Here is a 15,068-nt window from a genome sequence, read left to right on the forward strand (position 1 = left end):
AGAGAGTGAAGTTCCACATTAAGTGTGAATAAATTGCATAAAAAGCAATTGCTTTCTCTGTATTTGAGGAGACCTGTGATTTTTCTGGTGCAGAAAGCCACATATATCCACACGAGTGTGAACAAGCCCTTAATTTCCTTCTGCTTAGTGTGGGGCCTGCACTCCATTGGTCTGCTGTGTCTCCTTTTGGATTTGACAATAAAGGGATTTCTGCGTATGCACACAATAAGTTTTGCTCACTGAGGTACATTTGAATGGTGTAATTGTATTAGTGAACTTTATAAAGATAAGTCCAGGCAAACGTTTGCAATGTAAATAGTGCTCTTTTTTTCTGCTTTTTGTCCTGAGATGCACTGTTGGAATAGGGATCTCTAGTGCTTTCAGGCAGCTGTAGCAAGTAGACAGATGGTGCACTCAGGCACATTAGAGGATGTACTGTAAATTACCAGCCTCCATGACACATGACTCCAGCCACGCAGATATAAAGTTCACATAAAGAAAAGTCACCCTGAAGGTTTCCTTCATGGCAATAAAATAATTTTACCTACCAAAAGCAAACATGCAGGCTGATCATTGGAAAAATGTGATCACAGATGATTGTGTACTAGATGTTGGATCTGCTGAAGGCATGCAAATGCAGGTTAAAACCAGCAAAATGGCAGCAAATGCCATTATTTATTCTCTGTATACCCCTGTTATGAAGGCTGGCAATAGATGAATATAATTTCAAATGAAAATTCTTAGGAAAAGTTTTCATACAAAAATTTTCAGAACATTTGTTTGTCCAAAAAGATTTTGTTTTCTTTTAACATCTGATATTGAGATTAATGGACTTTACCAAAGAAAAACCACATACACTGTTCTTTTCAAATTTTCTCTTCACTGCGGTCAACAGCGAATGCTGATTTGACCCACTGATTCTTTTCCCAAGAAATTGTACCCATTTATGGCCAGCTTTAGCTACTTCCTGTCTGGCCCATGTATATAAACAGCCGGACAGAAGCAGTGCAGGAGCGGGTGGCCGTTTATAAACATCCTCTGCGTTTCCCTGCTTGTGCGTGCTCCCTGGGAGCGCAGCACCGCGATCCAGTGTTCGGAGGACACAGCGGAACACAGATCGCTGTACAAGACCTCTGTGTGATGTCCCGATCATGTGATCACTGATTGGCCAACCACTGATCATGTGAATGGTAGTAAGCAAGGTGTCACTTCTGACATCATTGCTTACTATGAGTGAAATCTGTGAATGATCACAGAGATCACATGGTACAAGGCTATTCCCAACAGCCTTGTACCAGGTGACAAGCTGTGACCAATCACAGCTCGCACAGTATTTCTCAATGGCTGCAAGAATGCAGCCAGAGAGAAGGAGAAATGATTGCTTTTACAGCTTTTATAGGTGTAAAAGCAATCTGTGTATATTAAAAATGAAAAAAAATACTTCAACAACCCCCACAAGTAGTACAGTGTCACTATGGTGACACTGTGCTGCTAGGTTGACACTGTACTGCTAGGTTGACAGTATATTAAAAAAAAAAAAATAATAATATAAAAAAATTAAATTTAAATGTAAAAAAAAACATTTTGAAAAATTATTTTTGGTTATAAACTAATTTTGGTTATTTTTTTTTTTTTTACTAAAAAGATACATTTTGGCCAAGATTTATGAAGAAAGATTATTTATTTGCAACATTTTATAAGAAAAACACTTTTTAAAAATTTTTTGTACATTTTCATTTATATAGCAAAAAAAATTTAAATCCCAGTGGTGAATAAAAACCGCCAAAATAAAGCTTTATCTCTCTCAAAAAATGCTAAAAAATTCATATGGGTACAGTGTTGCATGACTGCGCAATTGTCATTCAAAGTGTGATATCACTGAAAGCTGAAAATTGGCCTGGACAGGAAGGGGGTAAAAGTGTCCGGACTTGAAGTGGTTAAATCTTTGACATCACATAAGATATGTGATCTTTTTGTCAGACTTTCTAGTAGGAATTCCGACTTCAAAACATTGAGTGTCTGCTGGATGACTGGTTAGGTGACCGTTCTGTACATGCTCTTATTCTTTCTTTTCCTTGCTTTATATAGGTATGGTGGGGAAGCTCAGATGCGTTTGCAGCCTTCACTGCCGGCCCCCAGCAATGTGGGGCCAATATTTGGTTCTCCGATGCCTATGGGTAAGTAATATCTTTATGTAGGCCATGATTACATAATTGGGAATGGCAAAGGCTGGCAGAAAAGAGGAGCACAGAATTGTGTTAAGTGGCGTAGAAGCAGGCATATACTTTCTCAGGTGACACGTTGCTCAGATACAGCTAGGCAGGGAGTAACTTCAGAAATGGAGATTGATCACAAAGTAGTCACAGCATGGAATGATTATGGCTCGGGTCACTAAGCTAGTGAAAAACAGTATTCGTCATCCTTCCTGATGGTGCAGTTCCTTAAATGAGATTGGCCATTCAGACCTTCCCTTAAAGAGGAATTTGTCATCTTTTGTATATCATGATAATTCATCAGTATGGGACATTTTTGTGATTTTAGACTGTCCTCTAAGTTTGAGATCCTCTCTTTTCCTTTGAGACTGGGGTAGATTGTCCATGATCTTCCTACCCTTTCAGCATTGTCTTTAGAGTTTTTTTTAAGAACAATAGATGCAGGTTAAAAATGTTAACCTTCCAGTCACTATCACTGTCCTTTAGGGCAAGGTCTTAAGCTTGGCCATAGATGGATCGAAGTTTGGCCGGTTCAGCAGGGCCAAATTTTGACACATGTATGGGCATGGAGGTTGTGCACAAGTTGATCTACCAATCAACTTGTGTACAACTGCGCTGTACGATTTTGATCGGTGCCGCCATCTATAGCCGGCAGTGCTGATTAGTGTATTCTGATGGTGGAGGAGTCTTTCTGCGGGCAGAATACAGTAACTCACTGGGGTGGATTCCTCCATCCACATTGAGTTTGTGGATGGGAAAGTCAAGTCGTTTTTTGTTTTTTTTTTTTTTGTTTTTTTCCAACTTCAGCTGGTTGAATGAAAAAAATTACTCCTCCTATGGGTTGCTTTACTTCCACAGAGGACAGATTCCTTTTCCCTGCTGCTCACTAGCATACAATTCTATCATCTTCTGAATCAATGACGGTTCCAGTCATATCCAAAATCCTGGTATGTGCTAGCAAGGCAAAAGGGATTTGGTATTTGCATGTCTTACTTTTCAAAGTAAACCTCACACCTGCTTCTGGTTGTTTCTTCGCCTTGGTCTTCCTGGACTAGAGTTAAACTGAAAGAAGAAAAAGAATTCTGCATTTGTAATGGTTATTTTTACTGCTACCCTTTAAGTTATACAGACTTATGCAGGCCATAGATGGGTCGAAAATCGGCCGATTTTTCGGCCGAAAATAAAATCGGCCGATTTTCGGATCGTTAGTGGGCTATTTGTTCGGCCGTTTTTCGGTATTTTGGCAAATTTTTTTTTATCGGTAATGTTGGAAAAAAAATCGGCCGATTTTGCCGATCGGCCGATTTTCGCGGCAATGATGGGCAAATCGGCCGATTTTTTACCGATAAAAAATCTGCGCATGAGCAGTGACCTGCAAGAGGAAGACAAGAAGAAGAGGATGAAGAAGAAGAAGAGGATGAAGAAGAAGAAGAGGATGAAGAAGAAGAAGAGGATGAAGAAGAAGAAGAGGATGAAGAAGAAGAAGAGGATGAGGAAGAGGAAGAAGAGGATGATGATGATGAAGAAGAGGATGATGATGAAGAAGAAGAGGATGATGATGATGAAGAAGAGGATGATGATGATGAAGAATAGGATGATGATGAAGAAGGAGAAGGATGAAAAATAAGAGGAATTGCAGTCCGGCAAAAAGTGTCCCTGCAGAGAGCTCCGCTATTTCTTTGACAGTTCCTTGACATTTACAGCGGTTGCAACATTGTATCTATTTGTTTCTGAATAAAAACATCTGTATCCTAAATGGATACAAATAGATACAATGTTGCAACCTCTGTAAATGTCAAGGAACTGTCAAAAAAATAGTGGAGCTCTCTGCAGGGACACTTTTTGCCGGCTGTAGATGGGATGAAAATCGACCGATTTTTTTTTTTTTTTTTTTTTTTTTTTTTTTTTTTTTTTTTTTTTTTTTTTTTTTTTTTTTTTTTTTACCATTGCTGGTAACGTCGGCCGCTTGAACGACCGATTTTTCGTTTTTTAAAAGAAAAATTGGCCGTTTTTCTCCCCGTCTATGGCCTGCATTAGTGTATGCATGAGAATACTGTAGACCTGTACAGAAAAACGCACCTCCCTGTATTAACCAGCAAAAGAAATCCTAGTAATCCCTGTGTAAATTTTAGCAAAAACTGATCCCAGTGAGGCATATACATTATGTGGAAATCATACTCCATGCCAGTGAAACTTGCTCTAATCTTCTTTCTTTGACTCGTATAGTCATGAATGCAAGTGGATCGAATTAAAAACTGCTTACATGTTTCTTATTGTATAAATTATCTGTAGCCTTTCTATAATAGTGGCTGTATTTTTATTTTAAGGATCACCAATGGCTGTAGGCAGTCCCATGCCAAACCCTAGCTTCCTGGGCACACCACAACAAGGTATTTTACTTATTTGTTATCAATGGTTTACTGAGTTGCATTATGTAAAGCTGAAGTTCAGTCAAACAGCTAAATACACAGACAAAATCCATTTCAAGAAGCCCTTTAGGCTATTCAAGGATTTGCATTTCTGACCATCCAGTCCTGAGATTTGTGCAGCCCTGCCAAACTGCAAACACCACTTTTAGTTAAAACTCAAATGCAATGGTGTCCTTTTACCATCCCATCATGCTGGCTGGACAGTGAAAGAGCAAAAGACTGATGAAGTCATCCCTGTGCTGCTTCTTATTTTCTTGCTTCATGACAGTACATTTGAATCCAGCTCACCTGAATGGTTCCCAATCCTTCCCTTCCCTCTTGCTGCTCTCTAAAGGATTGCATGAGGCTGGTGTCAAGCCAATTTCAGCTTCTTACATAGTTTGATTTTTTTTTTTTTAATATTTTGCCGCATAAATTGTTTTAAAGGAGAAGTATATTAAAAAAAAATTTAAAAAACCCATAAATACATACTCGCCTCCCTGCTGTAGCATCGGTCCAATGCTGCAGCTTTCCCATGCCGGCTCTAAACCTGAGAAATCAGTGATCACATGATCGCTGATCGACCAGTTCTCGGTCTGCTCTGAGCAGAGTGTGTGGTGACTATCAGTCAGCGGCTCTCTGCTCTGGGTCCCCAGTGGTCACTTGAGCGTCGGGCTGGGGAGGTGACATGAGCCGCTGACTCAGGCTCTAAGCAGAGGCTGAACCATCTGGGTGGATCCCACATTATTGTCAGGATGCCTGTTGTAAGCTGATCTTTGGTTATAGAAGAGCACGAGTAAGCTTTGGCCACACTCTTTTTAATGTGTCTTATATTTTCCGGAGTTCGGAGATATATATATATATATATAATTTTTTTTTATCTCTGTCTCTCTATTTTTTTTTTTTTTCCCAACCTGGATGCCACTGGCTCCAACCTATCACTATTTAAAATGACACATAGTTTAGGTTGCTGTTCAAGGTCCCAGTGTGACAGGAACTCCAGGTGACATTGTTTGGTTTTTCTGTTCTTTCCATCTTGCAGCAGGACGGAGCGAATACTGCTCTGCCCTGCTTCCTTCTGCAGCAACAGAGCAGCACCACATGGTCTGTTGCTTGCTGGTAATAGTGGGCAATAGGTGATGTATTAAAACATTTTAATATCAATTACACCACCTTTCCTGAAAAATTACAAATGTTTGCATACCCTGGCAGAAATTGTGAAATTTTGGCATTGATATTGAAAATATGACTGATCATGCCAAAAAATGCTCTGTTATTGAGGATGATGATAATATGAAGCCATTTATTATCAAATAGTTGTTTGGCTCCTTTTTAAATCATAATGATAACAGAAATCACTCAAATGGCCCGGATCAAAAGTTTACATCCCCTGGAATGTTTGGCCTTGTTACAGGCATACAAGGTGACACATACAGGTTAAAATGCCAATTAGAGGTTAATGTCCCACATCTGTGGCTTTTTAAATTGCAATTAGTGTCAGTGTATAAATAGTCAATGAGTTTGTTAGCTCTTACGTGGAAGCACCGACTAGGCTAGATACTGAGCCATGGGGATCAGAAAAGAACTGTCAAAAGTCCTGCATAACAAGGTAATTGAACTTTATAAAGATGGAAAAGGACATAAAAAGGTGTCCAAAGCCTTGAATATGCCAATCAGTACTGTTAAATCACCTATTAAGAAGAGGAAAGTTAGGTATCTCCTTGATGCCAAGGTCAGGTAGACCAACAATGATTGCAGCCACAACTGCCAGAAGAATTGTTCGGATACAAAGGGAAACCCATAGGTAACCACAAGAAAAATACAGGCTGCTCTGGAAAAAGATAGTGTAGTTGTTTTTAAAGGAGCACAATATGATGACACTTGAACAAAAATGAGCTGCATGGTCGAGGTGCCAGAATGAAGCCTTTACTACATCAATGACACAAAAAGGCCTGGTTAGGCATATTGTAACTGGGCTTTAGCATTGTTAGCCCTGCGCAATCCTCTGTAAGCTACAAAACAACTTTTACTTATGTTATGGAGAATGGGGAGAGGTGTTCTGTAGTCCTAACACGCTTCTTGTCCAGGGTTGACAATGCTGCTCCTACATGGATACAGTATACAGTATTTATGGTTTATGTAATCCTAGGACAGGAAGTGTTATTAGTGTAAGAGAGAGAAAAAAAAACAAATGCAGCCACTGCATTTGACTGGTAATTGGCAAGCTACCTAATTAATGTCCTTGGTTGGCTTTAGATACCCTAGCCTATTGTGCCTGTAATCTATGTGTTCGCTACCACCTTTAGAAAAACATAACTCCACGGTCAGACACTTCTACCTGAAATAATGCCTGACTGGTATTATATTTTGGCATAATGTCCTGATATCCGTGTTGGTGAATTCAAGTTTTTTTTTTTTTTGTTTTGTTTTTTTTTGTAGACCAGGCAAAATTGACAAATTTTATCTACAGTTAACAGACTGTGTAGGAGGTGAGGGTGCTGGTTGGGTGCGTCTTTTGCCTGTTTTACTGTTTTTATGACCATTTTAAAATTTAATAAAAAAATTGATCAAATTAAAAAAAGTCAACCCATCTTAAACTGTTTTCTATAACAAGAGGAGTCTGGGGACCGGAGTCATCCATTTTATTTTATTGTAGACCTCCAGCAACACGTTTCTGCTATAGTTCCTTATCCTGCGTACTGTGGAGGTTTTGATGTTCTGTCCATCTTAAGGTGTTTTCGGTGGCATTTTGGGTAATGCAAAAAATAAATAAAATAAATATGATTCTAGAAAAGGCATTTATTTTTTGTAATGGTCCCCAGGTGGTTTAGTATGCACTGCATAATAGCGCATTATAACACTTACCTGTGAAATGTATTCCTCCTCACCACTGCTGACCCTTCCTTCTTCGCCTGGTCTTCCTTCCGGGTTCTTTCTCTCTGGCCCCTTGAATTGACAGTCTGTGATGACGGATGACTGTATCTTCTGAATGGCAGATTTAGGGGTTTTCTAAGGTGCATACAGGTAAGCCTTGTTATAACTTTACCTGTAGATCACAGTTTAAAAGAAGCGTTAAATACTATTTTAAAGGTTGCATTAAGCCTAGTGAGTAATGCGAATAAATCTCACATCTGGCAAATGAACAGTGAGGTGGTGGCACTATGAAACTAAACTAGCATCTTGAAGTGGGTTAACACTAGTTCTTGCTTTGTCTCTTAGGTATCTATCCACCTGCTGTTTCTACTCCGCTGTATTCCATGGGAACTCCTACACATCAGTCTGCAGCTCCTCTGGCAGGTTTAATGGGTCCAGAGGTTATCTTTTCAGGGAAGCACAATGGGATTAGTATCTACTTTGCTCGCATTATGAAGTGAGTGTCTTAAATTAATATTCACCTACTCTGTCATGTTAATGATTTGGAATATTACATTAAAGTTGTAATGTATCATTTGTTTTTTTGTTTTTTTTTAGCTTTGTGCATAAACAAGAAAATACTGCCAACATACTTTACATGTTCATTTTCAGACCGTTTGAACCAGTTTCGTGTCACAGGAACAGCCAAATGAATCACTGCAGCCTATTACCAACTTTGTGTCAAAACTATTGGTGGTAGTTTGTTTTGGTTCATGTCGCTAATTTTGCAATCCAAATTTGGGTGAAAGTATTTAAAAAAAAATATATCAAAAACTAGCACCAAGGAAATGATACAAAACACAATCCATAAATGTTGCTGCTCAAAGAAAAAAAACATCAAAATTAGTATAATAAAACACAGCGCAAAAAAAAAATCATACAAAATTAGAAAAATCAATATGAAAGTCCAAAGAGTCTCAAATAAAAGTCCAGTGCTCCAATATAGAAAGATAACAGTGATGAAAAGGTGTTCATAACTTTTCCAGCGTTCTCTATTGTTCCTCATTACACTCACATTATCTAATGTGAGTGTAATGAACATTCGATCTGTTCTGGGAGTTCTATGCAGTATCACACTATTGTTATTTTTCTCTTTTTTTGCATTTTCATCGATTTATGAGAGATTGTGCTGCAGGGTTATTCAAGAATTGTCATAGTGGGACACATATGGAGACTACACCCCACCTATAAGCCTGTTTTGATTCTCAAGCTACATCAGCTTGGAAGTCCACTTTATTTGGAGAGTGCGGGCGAAATTAATTATCACTGATGATGTGAGCACACTGGAAAATTTCTGAACACCTTTTCGTCACGGTTTTCTTTCTATATTGGAGTACTGGACTTTTAATTGGGACATTTTGGACTTTCATATTTATTTTTCTAATTTTGTATGATTTTTTTTTTTTTGCACTGTTTTATTATACTATTTTTTAAAATATTTATAGTTGTTGCGTGTATGGCCAGCATTGCTTTTTTTTTTTTTTTTTAACCCCTTGTGTATGGCCAGTATTGCTTTATAATATAATCCCATCAGCCAGGGAGGTTGTTGCCTGGACATTCAGCATCATCTCTGCAACTACAGAGAAAGGCAGAGCTGGAAGCCACTTGTTCAGTTAAAGTGGAACTTTAGTCAGAAAATTAAAGCAGAACTACACTGCATCTGAGCACCACAAACCAAAAATGCTATTTTAGTTCATTTTTAATATTCAAAGCAAACACAACCCTCTATCAGTGTCTCAGTGCTTTATATTGGTGAGAAGTTACTTTGAAAAACACCCCCCAGCATTTCCGACCATGACCATCTTTGAGTAAGAGCATATGATTCATGTAGCAATTACTTTCTGGAATCCATCTGCCCTTAGCTCAGCCATACAGGCAGGAGAGTGTTTTTGGTTGAGAAAACCCCTCCTGAAGACTCCTGGGATGTAGAACATCATTTGCCTAAGAAGGGAAACCAGGATGTAAATGAAGAAATTAAAAAAAAGTTTAAAGGATAAGTTCACATTTTGAACAAAAATAATAAATGTTAATTTATTATTTTTGTCCAAAGGAGCCTGTAAAGCATTACACTAGTGACCAGTAGATCGCTGATGCCATGCAGGTCTCCTGCAGACCTGTCAGAATATCTGCTTGCCGTATGGGATATACTGTTAAGCAGATATACTGACAGGAAGCTTCAGTGAACTCAGTTCATGAGAACTACAAGCCGACATCCGCTAAGGCTGCCGGGACTTGTAGGCACTCATTCGAAAAACTCTGTGAATGATCGGCTCGGGCATGTGGGCGGCACCCCACATGGCCGCGCTGTTTTCAAATTTGATAGATAGTACGGGAAATGTCTCCCCATACTATCTGTGAGAGGGAGAGGGGGGCAGTGGGTGCAACTATGTTACATGTTCTACCATAAAAACGGGTGGAACATATAACATTCCAAAGGTGAACTTATCCTTTAAAACAAGCATATATATTGTCCTTTCTATTTACTAATGCTAGAAGCATAAGGATTTAAAATAGTCAATGTTGATTGAGAAAGTGAAGCCCTGATAGATTAGATAGACTGTTTAAAATCCAGTAATGTGCTGTCTCACCCTGCTCACTTGTCCTGTAGTCTCCTCGCTGTGCCAACAATCAAAATTGCTGGATTTCCCTTATCAGCACTGACATGAACCCTCCTGCTGAGCTATTGTATTCCGACAGCTAGAGTTTTCCCAGCCATCAGAATACAATGATCACTGCTGACAACTATATCTGCCGCCAGTGATGTAATGAAAAGAACCCTGACAGGCTGGTTGTACTGAAGTCGATTGAGTTTCTTATCAGGCATCCTCTGAACTTCGGCCTCCTTCACACAGCTGGTTACATGCGGTCGCCTGGATTCCTATGGCAAGAATTGGCAGATTATTACTGCTGGAATGACCGGGTCACGCTCAGCCCATTTAAACTAATGTTGGGCTGGCAGCTGCCACTGCTGTTTGCATGCAGTCACACAGCGAACGGCTAGCTATGCTTAGAGACAGATGTCCAAGCCTGGACGCAGCTAGCTGCATCCAGGCTCGGACATCCAGGCTGGAAATGCACACGTAATTCTAGAAAGTGACATGTATTTTGTAAGACCAAGGAATGGAGGAGAGTTTCCAATAAGGAAGTGACTGGTCTGGACTTCAACAAAATGGCGGCTTCTAGCAAGAAGAAATAGGAGCAGTGCTAGAGGCAATTTATAGCACACACTAATTTTGGTAGCATAATTATTAATTTTGTTGAACAACATTAATTATCAACTTGGCTCTGGCATGGAGCTCTGAAGGTTTGGCATGCTGTGCTGTGTCCCTTCAGAGTGCATGCACCAGTGACATCACCGGCTGCATGCTGTTTGAATATCTCCTAAGCTGTGCATGTTTGGGAGATAATCACTGCATCTACAGGTTAGCCTTATTATAGGCTTGCCTGTAGGATTCAACTTACAAAGTGGACTTTACTTCCACTTAAAGCTTTGAAAATAGAAACTGATTGCCATACACAGCTTCTCCAGAATCTGACCACTCCAATCTTGGTAAATTCCCCTCTGTGTATTACAGCACAACAGCATATAGTGGTGATTTTAACATTTCTCTTTCAATACCCGCAATATGCTTATGTTTCCCTAATTTCCTCATTTACAGTAACATTTGGGATGGAAGTGTGGCTATTGAGAAAATCTTCAAGGTTGGCAACAGAGATGTCATAGCGGTAGGTTTTTGCAGTGTTTAAGATTTTGTTCTAAGAAAATTCTGCCTGAATCGTATTATTCTCTAGTCAGTGAGTGTTACATGGCTTATCACAGATTTTATCTATTCCTAAAAGTACAGTGACCTGTGGATGCCATCATTTTTCTGGACTCTGTGTTTACCCAAGAAAATCATAATCGCTAGATTTTTGCTGTAGCCTTTTTCTGTTTGAATTTCAAACCTTTTATTCACAGGTACCTGCCAGGATATAAATATGGGAGCTGCCATTAGTAACTAGTTTTTTTTTGTTTTGTTTTTTTGTTTTTGTTTTTTAAAGTATTGACCCTGAGACAGTCTCCCATATTCTTCCTTTACTAGTCGGTGAGCTCTTGTATCATAGCTGCCAAGTGCCCCTCTTTCTGCAGAATATTTCTCCCCTTTTCCTCATTCTCTTAGGGAATGTCACACCAGATAAGTGGCAGCGCACATGGTACACCACCATTTTTTTGTGTTGCGGGAAAAGACCAAGAAGACTGCTTGCAGATTGATCTTAAAAGAACAAGTCCACATTGACAGCTCTTGCATTTTTTTTTTCCTGACAGATTTCTTTTTAATCATGTAATATCTAATTAAGTTTTACTGTACACTTTACACACAGCTTCATGACATCTCCATAAAAATGTTTTAAATTACGTGGACCACAAACTGCCCCCAAGGGTCTGAAATTTGGCCAGCACTTGCACATTTCATCTTCTCATGTCACAGAGATGCTATGTCTACTTCCATTGTTTATTTGGGTAAAATAATTTTCATCAACTAGGAAAGTTTCTACAGTCTCTTTTGTCTTGCAGATCGATAGTAGTGTCTCCCCGCAAGTTTTAGAATCTGTTCTTCAGGAGCTTAAAGGTCTGTTGGAATTTTTGGATAGAAACTCACAATTTGCTGTAGGCTCCCTAGGCAACCCAAGGTAAGATGCAAGAGGTATTGAATGTATGTATTGGCAAATTTAGAAAAGTTTTATAATGTAAGAAACTAAATATTACAATTTTTAAAGCTTTGGAACTCCAGTGAACATCCAGCAGAGGCTGGTTGGCCTTGGCCGTCATGATATGGGTAGCTCTCAGCAAGTCCACCAGGAGCTGCAAAGAAAATACCACAGTAAGTAGCAATCCTGTTATTACATCATGGCAGTCTTGGCATGTGTATAGCCAAGAGTGGCTGTATCTTTAGTGTTCAGTAGTGCTGTCTTGAGGAGGTGGGGGGGGGTTAAAACCGTGGCTCAACCGCCTAGTGTTATCTTGCGTGTGAACGAGCCCTTAGTTCGGGGCATTTTTTTTTTTTTTTTTTAAGAGATAGATATAGATAGATGGAGAGATCGAATGTGTGTGTTAAAACACATTGGGGGAGATTTACTAAAACAGATGCTCTCAGAATTCGGTGCCCCTGCGTATGGTAGCCAATCAGCTTCTAACTTCAGTTTGTTCAGTTAAGCTATGACAATAAAACCTCGAAGCTGATTGGTTTCTGTGCAGAGCTGTACCAGACTTTGCACTCTCCAAGTAACACCCATTGTTATCACCCTAATTTTAATTTTTTATCAATTTATTTTTTTATGTAGTCGCTATCATTTGTAGTTTTAATACAGCACCAAGGGATTATTTTATGAAGATGGCACAGACTTTGTATGTTTTTATTTTTACTTGCCTTTTTAGTGAAATTAAGGATTCCTGCATTGTTGGTGCTTACAGTTTATTCTTTTTAAGTGTGCTAGTCTGCACTCCGGACCCCTGCACTTTGTGCTACCCAGAGAAGAGTACGATTTGATATACTCCTTTAAGGCTCTTCCACTGTTGAACACAAGAAAAAGCAGTTTCTCCCAGCACTCAAAGGTCCTCCACAGAGAGAGAAGGTTTGACAGACCATATATTCGAGACCATCCCAAATGTTTGGTGAATGCAGCCCTCCTCCGATAGGGGAATCCAATGTATAACTACAAAAATCAAATGGGGAAGGTGCAAACACCTAGTGCATTACCACAAAATTTATTGGAAAAATATAAAACCGATACAAATGGGTACTCACAAAGATACAGCAAATAGAGACATGTAAATCCGAAGATACTGTGTAGTGCAGGTTACAAATGCTCCAACAACACCCCGCTAAACAGGCAAGCTGACGTGTTTCAGGGGCGCACCCTCTTCCTCAGAGATGCGCAGAGCTCTTCCACTGTTACAACAATTTGGCAACATCTACCACACTGCACTCTGCATCCTTGTGCCACTCAGTGTGCCTGTGGATGCCCCAGGTCTTTCACACACCAAGCAGCTCCCTTGGTGAGAGGAGTAACTGCAGTGTCACTCCTGTCAGAAGGAGCAGGGGCCCCTTTAGCTGCTGGAGGGAGGACTCTGCACTCTCCAGCAGTAACCTACTGTGGGCAGGAGAGTGCAGTCGACAGCTGAGAACACACTTCAGTGTCTGCACAAAGCCACTGAGCACTGAGTAGTGAGGGCAGACTGGCCTTCTTCATGTCTCCCCTTTTTATGTGACATGACATTTCACATTACCAGAGAAGGGAAGATGGAGACGCTGTCTGTATTCTCAGAAGGTGCCATGTTGAGACTGAGGTCAACTTTGTGCACGCGGGGGCGCAGTTTGTCATCTTCACACACAGCACTGTATGATCTCATCCCAGCACTGCTAACAGGCAACAAACTGACTAGAACAATTGCATAGTAAATAGTGCTGTGATATGAGGCTACACTGTCTGACTAGAGCTCTGGGTGCAATGGTGAGTTGTTGAATTAACCACATGTGTTTTTTGTTATTTTATTTTTTTGTTTTTTATTTTTTCAGGTGAAGCCCAGCTTGCAGAAAAGATATCTCTCCAAGGGATCCACCAGTTGGTCAGGAAAACGTGTCAAGCCTTAGCACTCTGGAAACTGCTCTGTGAACATCAGTTTAACTATATAGCAGCAGAGCTACAGAAGGTTAGTTCTCCATAGATACACTATAGTGGGTGATTGTTGTCACCATGGGACAATCTATATTGCATTTTTGTTTCTAAGTTAGATTTGCTGGCTTCACACCTTTTGCATTGCTGTAGTGCACATGATCTAGCTGGGCATGGTACCACACCATGCATGCATTAGTGCTTTGCAGTGCCATTTATTTTAAAAGGTACCCCAATGTACTAAAGCAACAGACTTGCATTGCAGCTCATTGTAATGCACTACTGTGCATTCTGATGCGTCGCATTTCCAGAATAGGGTCCAGTCTGAGGTGGATTGGCAACCCAATCAAAATGAATGGGCTACCTTTGTGCAACAAGTTTTAAAATGCATTTGGTAACACAGCATACCACAGTACAGTTAAAGGGGCCTTTAGTCAGTGCATAGTTATACAGTTTGTATTATGAACTCCTGTCTAACTACTAGTTATTTTTCAAGATGCCATAACTAATCTTCCTTTCATATACCAGGAGCTACAAGAGCAGTTGAAGATCACCACCTTTAAAGATCTTGTAATCAGAGACAAGGAGTTAATTGGCGCTCTTATTGCATCACTTATCAATTGTTACATCAGGGACAATGCTGCTGTGGATGGAATCAGCTCTCACCTGCAAGAAGTGTGCCCTTTGCTGTACAGCCCCGATGATGCCATATGCTCCAAGGTACAAGACCAGTAAATACAACTTTACAGAGATATACACATTTTAGGATGATTTATTAATGGAGCCAAAGAACTTCTGACAATAATTTGAGTGAAAATTCAATTCAGTTTTGCTTTTATGTGAAAAGCAAATTCCTGTTTGTTCTTTTACTCTTCACAGT

The 15,068-nt window shown here is 39.7% G+C and overlaps 1 protein-coding gene across 1 annotated transcript in view; it reads left to right on the top strand.

Moving 5' to 3' along the window:
- NUP155 (nucleoporin 155) overlaps positions 1 to 15,068 on the top strand; it is an 82,753-nt gene that overhangs the window by 33,580 nt on the left and 34,105 nt on the right. The window contains exons 16-23 of the mRNA XM_089687832.1: positions 2,089 to 2,177; positions 4,541 to 4,603; positions 7,841 to 7,991; positions 11,194 to 11,260; positions 12,090 to 12,205; positions 12,293 to 12,396; positions 14,092 to 14,225; positions 14,717 to 14,908. Of these exons, the coding sequence (XP_089543958.1) occupies positions 2,089 to 2,177; positions 4,541 to 4,603; positions 7,841 to 7,991; positions 11,194 to 11,260; positions 12,090 to 12,205; positions 12,293 to 12,396; positions 14,092 to 14,225; positions 14,717 to 14,908 (916 nt within the window). The remainder of the gene's footprint in view (positions 1 to 2,088; positions 2,178 to 4,540; positions 4,604 to 7,840; positions 7,992 to 11,193; positions 11,261 to 12,089; positions 12,206 to 12,292; positions 12,397 to 14,091; positions 14,226 to 14,716; positions 14,909 to 15,068) is intronic.

This window comes from Staurois parvus, unplaced genomic scaffold, assembly GCF_062004578.1.
Source record: "Staurois parvus isolate SC_StPar_1 unplaced genomic scaffold, SC_StPar_1.0 ptg000438l, whole genome shotgun sequence".
Lineage (NCBI taxonomy): Eukaryota > Metazoa > Chordata > Amphibia > Anura > Ranidae > Staurois > Staurois parvus.